This window comes from Eucyclogobius newberryi, unplaced genomic scaffold (genome assembly GCF_026437365.1).
Source record: "Eucyclogobius newberryi isolate DKJ021-1_F unplaced genomic scaffold, fEucNew1.0.hap1 SCAF_17, whole genome shotgun sequence".
NCBI classification, from domain to species: Eukaryota; Metazoa; Chordata; class Actinopteri; order Gobiiformes; family Gobiidae; genus Eucyclogobius; species Eucyclogobius newberryi.
Genome location: NW_027315801.1, coordinates 19,980,301 through 19,987,260, shown reverse-complemented (window position 1 = coordinate 19,987,260; position 6,960 = coordinate 19,980,301). Strand labels below are relative to the sequence as shown.

The following is a 6,960-nucleotide window of genomic DNA, read 5'->3' as shown; positions in this document are numbered from 1 at the left end:
TGACGGATGTGTCAGTGACAGATGTCAGTGACGGATGTATCAGTGACGGATGTGTCAGTGACGGATGTGTCAGTGACGGATGTGTCAGTGACAGATGTCAGTGACGGATGTGTCAGTGACGGATGTCAGTGACGGATGTGTCAGTGACGGATGTGTCAGTGACGGATGTGTCAGTGACGGATGTGTCAGTGACAGATGTCAGTGACGGATGTGTCAGTGAAGGATGTGTCAGTGACGGATGTGTCAGTGACGGATGTGTCAGTGACAGATGTCAGTGACGGATGTGTCAGTGACGGATGTGTCAGTGACAGATGTCAGTGACGGATGTGTCAGTGAAGGATGTGTCAGTGACGGATGTGTCAGTGACGGATGTGTCAGTGACAGATGTGTCAGTGAAAGATGTGTCACTGGTCGAACAAACTGAATTGACCTCAGGTCATTGTGATTGTGTCACTTTTGAACTAAGATCAGATTTGGTTAAGGTTGTGGCGATAAAAACTGTGATTATTCATCTTATGTATTATGATGACTTTAAGTATTATAAAGTATTCTCATTTGGTCGATGCTTTATTAGAAAACTTACTTACCAGACAATGTGATGGTTTATTGTGGAAGAATAAGCAAACATAGAGACATGTGGCATGATGTTTTATTACTGCAAACATACAGTTGTTCTGAGCGAAGGTACAGGCTCATTCCACTGTTCACCTCAAAAACAGTTCACACAACAATTTTCACGTAGATCACAATATTTATTTCATTACACACCAAAACAATAGAAAGTACCGAGAAGTCTCCTTATGATTATTCAAATCCTGTGGGTCTTGGTCCTGGTCTACTTTGAGTCCAAGATCTGGTCCAACATGGCCTCGCACATGAGGAGACAGCGCGGCACATGGAAAAACCCTGGAAGCAAACACATGACTTCTGTATAATGTTCCAAAAAACACCTGTGACCTCACCTTTGACCTCACCTTTGAAGGGTCCACCTTTAAAGTCCAGAGCCACCTTTCCCTCCCGGGAGAGATATCCAAACCACTCTCCGCTCAAAGCGTCAGGGAACTGCACACACCATAAACACCATCACGAACCTGCTCAGTGTTCACCACATTCTGCATCTGATGCTTTACCATTCACATCTCTGTAAATCTGTCAGTTCTATGTGGTATTTATGTGGTAATATCTGGTAAATATGTGGTAATATGTGGTATTTATGTGGTAAATATGTGATAAATATGTGGTTAATATGTGGTAAATATGTTGTAATACGTGGTAAATATGTGGTAATATGTGGTAAATATGTGGTAATATGTGGTAAATATGTGGTAATATGTGGTAATATGTGGTAAATGGTAAATATGTGGTAATATGTGGTATTTATGTGGTAAATATGTGATAAATATGTGGTTAATATGTGGTAAATATGTTGTAATACGTGGTAAATATGTGGTAATATGTGGTAAATATGTGGTAATATGTGGTAATATGTGGTAAATGGTAAATATGTGGTAAATATGTGGTAATATGTGGTAATATGTGGTAATATGTGGTAAATATGTGGTAATATGTGGTAAATATGTGGTAAATATGTGGTAATATGTGGTAATATGTGGCAATATGTGGTAAATGGTAAATATGTGGTAAATATGTGGTAATATGTGGTAAATATGTGGTAATATGTGGTAAATATGTGGTAAATATGTGGTAATATGTGGTAATATGTGGCAATATGTGGTAAATGGTAAATATGTGGTAAATATGTGGTAATATGTGGTAAATATGTGGTAATATGTGGTAAATATGTAGTAATATGTGGTAATATGTGGTAATATGTGGTAATATGTGGTAAATATGTGGTAATATGTGGTAATATGTGGTAAATATGTGGTAATATGTGGTAATATGTGGTAAATATGTGGTAATATGTGGTAATATGTGGTAAATATGTGGTAAATATGTGGTAATATGTGGTAATATGTGGTAATATGTGGTAAATATGTGGTAATATGTGGTAAATATGTGGTAAATATGTGGTAATATGTGGTAATATGTGGTAATATGTGGTAAATATGTGGTAAATATGTGGTAATATGTGGTAATATGGCGTCTTCCTGCAGTCTGGTCCTGTCCTGTAGATGGCGTCTTCCTGCAGTCTGGTCCTGTCCTGTAGGTGGTGTCTTCCTGCAGTCTGGTCCTGTCCTGTAGGTGGTGTCTTCCTACAGTCTGGTCCTGTCCTGTAGGTGGTGTCTTCCTGCAGTCTGGTCCTGTCCTGTAGGTGGTGTCTTCCTGCAGTCTGGTCCTGTCCTGTAGGTGGTGTCTTCCTGCAGTCTGGTCCTGTCCTGTAGGTGGTGTCTTCCTACAGTCTGGTTATCCTGCTTGGGCTCTTAACAAAGTGAGAACAAAAAAAGTAGGACAAAAATGACAAAAAGGAAACAAAACCAAGAATAAATGGAGCTGGTTTGAAAGAGGAGTTAAAGAGGCCATAAAAAAGAGAGAATCTCTCTTGAAACACAAATGTAGGTTTAAGGTTCAACCTTCCGGCAGTGTACAGTCGCATCATGAAGCCATTCTGATGCTTATCAGGTACTCATCAGTGATGAGGGTGCTGCAGCCAGGTAACAATAGGATTTCTGTGGCAATGTTACGGTGAACAAAGAGGATTAGTTTCAGGTGAAACTGTGAACAGGACAGACTATTATCAGAGCAGGATCAAAACTTGACTCTTGGTTGAAGGTCAAAACATCTACAACTGAATATTTTATATAGTATATAGTATATGGTATATAGTATATATTATGAAGTGTATAGTATATAGTATAAAGTGTATAGTATATAGTATATACTGTATAGTATATAGTATATATAGTATATATATATATATATATATATATATATATATATATATATATATATATATATATATATAGTATAGTGTATAGTATATAGTTTATAGTATATATAGTATATAGTGTATAGTAAATACTATATAGTATAAAGTGTATAGTATAAAGTATGTAGTATGTAGTATATAGTATACAGTGTATAGTATTATAGTATATGTGACTGACCGTGGAAAAAGCAGTTACAAGTCACCCCGGAGACATTTTGAGTTATTCACAGATTCTGAAAGCTTTCCAATTACGTCTCACTCATGCACATCTGATAATATTTGAGTAAGTTGTGGTCATTTGAATGTATACAACTCTGAATTCCTCTTAATGAGAAAACTGCCTCTAAAGATTCTCACCTGAGTGAGCCCAGAGTCACAGGGGGGGCTCATTTGCATCTCATTGGGATAAGCCCTCCCCCCTGTCACACTGACAGCACCTTCCCCTACAGGGAATACTATATACTATACTATAGTAAACAGTGATCCCTCGCTATAACGCGGTTCACTTTTCGCGGTCTCGCTGCTTCGCGGATTTTCATCATGCATTGTGTTCTGCATTCTGATTGGCTAAACAGTCTCTCCGCGTCTTCTCTACCTGTGTGTCAATAACGTTATGGATGTACACGTACGTAAAACCGCTTGCCAAATTGAAGTTTGCGAGGCCGGTGAGAGCGTGAGAGCGGAGCCGCCGTGTGAGCTTCAATGTTTTATGGAGTATTTCATTGTATAATAACTGTAAAAAAATAAAGGTTTCTACTTCGCGGATTTCGACTCCCGCGGGTTCTTCTTGGAACATAACCCCCGCGATAAACGAGGGATCACTGTATAGTATAAAGTGTATAGTATATAGTATAAAGTGTATACTATATAGTATATAGGAAATAGTATAAAGTGTATAGTATATAGTATATGGCATAAAGTGTATAGTATATAGTATAAAGTGTATAGTATATAGTATATAGTGTATAGTATATAGTATAAAGTGTATAGTATATAGTATAAAGTGTATAGTAAATAGTATATAGTATAAAGTGTATAATGTATAGTATAAAGTGTATAGTATATAGTATAAAGTATATAGTATATAGTACATAGTATAAAGTGTATAGTATATAGTATCAAGTGTATAGTATATAGTATATAGTGTATAGTATATAGTGTATAGTGTATAGTATATAGTATAAAGTGTAAAGTATATAGTATCAAGTATATAGTATATAGTATAAAGTTTGTAGTATATAGTATAAAGTCTATAGTATATAGTATAAAGTATATAGTATATAGTTTATAGTATAGAGTATATAGTAAATAGTGTATATAGTATAAAGTGTATAGTATATAGTATAAAGTGTATGGTATATAGTATATAGTATATAGTATAAAGTGTATGGTATGTAGTATATAGTATATAGTATAAAGTATATAGTATATAGTATAAAGTGTATAGTATATAGTATATAGTATGAAGTGTATGGTATATAGTATATAGTATAAAGTATATAGTATATAGTATATACTGTCTTTATTCTCTTGTTTGATTGAGTTCATTATGCTCTTAACATTAAAGGATTCTACTCGTAACTTTTCCGATACAATTGCATCTCATCAATTTACCAATTCTACAAAATGATCTGGTCAAACACAAATATGAGATTAATATAAACTGAACCTAAACCTGATCATATAAAAGATGATCAAATGGAGGGAGGAAGTCCATTTCTAATGAGGGGCCCCCATGATGATGAAGGGCCCAATCCCTTACACCCTCCACCACACTGCATTTCACATGAGGGCCAGCTGTTGTAAAGTTATGTCCTCTGCTGCAAGGGTAGCCGCGCAGGTCATGTTAGCCATGTTAGCCATGTGAGCTGGTCTTTCCACTGAGAATATGGTCTGTTAGCTTTGATTGTTTAGTTCCCAAAGCTTTAGTCAAGGAGCTCAGTGTCCCTCTCACAGTGTCCCCCTCTTCCCTCTCAGTGTCCTCCCTTCAGTGTCCCACTCTCCCCTCACATTGTCCCACTCTCCCCTCACATTGTCCCACTCTCCCCTCACATTGTCCCCCTCTCCCCTCACGGTGTCCCCCTCTCCCCTCACAGTGTCCTCCCCTCTCCCCTCACATTGTCCCCCTCTCCCCTCACGGTGTCCCTCTCTCCCCTCACGGTGTCCTCCCCTCTCCCCTCACGGTGTCCCCCCCTCTCCCCTCACAGTGTCCCCCTGTCCCCCTCTCCCCTCACAGTGTCCCCCTCTCCCCTCACGGTGTCCTTCCCTCTCCCCTCACAGTGTCCTTCCCACTCCCCTCACGGTGTCCTCCCCTCTCCCCTCACGGTGTCCTCCTCTCCCCTCACAGTGTCCCCCTCTCCCCTCACAGTGTCCTCCTCTCCCCGCACAGTGTCCTCCTCTCCCCTCAGTGTCCCCCTCTCCCCTCAGTGTCCTCCCCTCTCCCCTCACAGTGTCCTCCTCTCCCCTCACAGTGTCTTCCCCTCTCCCCTCACAGTGTCCTCCCCTCTCGCCTCAGTGTCCTCCCCTCACAGTTTCCCCCTCTCCCCTCACAGTGTCCTCCTCTCCCTTCACAGTATCCTCCTCTCCCCGCACAGTGTCCTCCTCTCCCTTCACAGTATCCTCCTCTCCCCGCACAGTGTCCTCCTCTCCCTTCACAGTATCCTCCTCTCCCCTCACAGTATCCTCCTCTCCCCGCACAGTGTCCTCCTCTCCCTTCACAGTATCCTCCTCTCCCCGCACAGTGTCCTCCTCTCCCTTCACAGTATCCTCCTCTCCCCTCACAGTGTCCTCCTCTCCCTTCACAGTATCCTCCTCTCCCCGCACAGTGTCCTCCTCTCCCTTCACAGTATCCTCCTCTCCCCGCACAGTGTCCTCCTCTCCACTCACAGTATCCTCCTCTCCCCTCACAGTGTCCTCCTCTCCCTTCACAGTATCCTCCTCTCCCCGCACAGTGTCCCCCTCTCCACTCACAGTGTCCCCCTCTCCACTCACAGTGTCCCCCCCTCCCCTCACAGTTTCGCCCTCTCCCCTCACAGTGTCCCCCCTCTCCCCTCACAGTGTCCCGCTCTCCTCTCACAGTTTCGTCCTCTCCCCTCACGGTGTCCCCCCTCACAGTGCCCCCTCTCCCCTCAAGGGTGGCCTCCACCTCACAGTGTCCCCCCTTCCCTCACAGTGTCCCTCTCTTCCCTCACAGTATCCCCCTCTCCCCTCACAGTGTCCCCCTCTCCCCACACAGTGTCCCCCTTTCCCCTCACAGTGTCCCCCTCTCCCCTCACAGTTCCCCCCCCTCTCCCCATGGAGTGTTCCCCTCGCCCCACACAGTGTCACCCTCTCCCCTCAGTGTCCCTCTCTCCCCTCACAGTGTCCTCCCTCTCCCTCCCCTCACAGTGTCCCCCTCTCCCCTCAGTGTCCCCCTCTCCCCTCACAGTTTCCCCCTCTCCAGAATGTATATGATTATTATTCACATACTCTTTTTGAATAAGTCTTAAGAGAACTGATCCACCCCTTCAGTTGTGACACATTGGTTTAGTCCAGGGGTGTCAGACATACGGCCCGCGGGCCGCATCCGGCCCGCCAAACATTTTAATCCGGTCCGCAGAACATTTCAAATTCATATTTATTAAAAAATAGGGAGTGTCAACACAGCCCCTCGGCTGTGATGATGCTCTGTGAGGAAATCATCCTCTACAAACCTGTGTGTAAGTCTGAACATGACTGTGTCCACACTAATGTGACTGTGAATACAATGACCTCATGAATATGGACTTTCACCTGCTGCATGAATATGGACTTTCACCTACTGCATGAATATGGACTTTCACCTGCTGCACATTTGTGCAACAGTCTCCAACTATTGCTAGGCTGTAAAAAAGCTAGTTATTTCTTATATTTTTTATTGTTTTATGTTATACGTTTTTTTCGGCCTACGACCCAGTCTGAGCGTCGAAATTCGGCCCGCGGCCCGCTGGATACACGCTCGCTGGGTACACGCCCGCTGGGTGACCCACATTTGGATTCTCGTAATTTACACGATTGTAAAGCTGCTGTGCTCCTTGTGTGCGCTGACTTAA

The 6,960-nt window shown here is 42.6% G+C and overlaps 1 protein-coding gene across 2 annotated transcripts in view; it reads right to left on the bottom strand.

Annotated features, from left to right (window-relative positions):
* Positions 1 to 791: 791 nt before the first annotated feature.
* renbp (renin binding protein) overlaps positions 792 to 6,960 on the bottom strand; it is a 57,243-nt gene continuing 51,074 nt past the window's right edge. Inside the window, exons 9-10 of one of the 2 annotated variants that reach the window (XM_072449359.1) lie at positions 975 to 1,062; positions 792 to 906 (exon numbers count right to left, since the gene is read on the bottom strand). In XM_072449359.1, coding sequence (XP_072305460.1) covers positions 836 to 906; positions 975 to 1,062 — 159 coding nt within the window. In that variant the 3' untranslated portion in view covers positions 792 to 835. The remainder of the gene's footprint in view (positions 907 to 974; positions 1,063 to 6,960) is intronic. The other variant, XM_072449357.1, reaches the window with a different exon arrangement.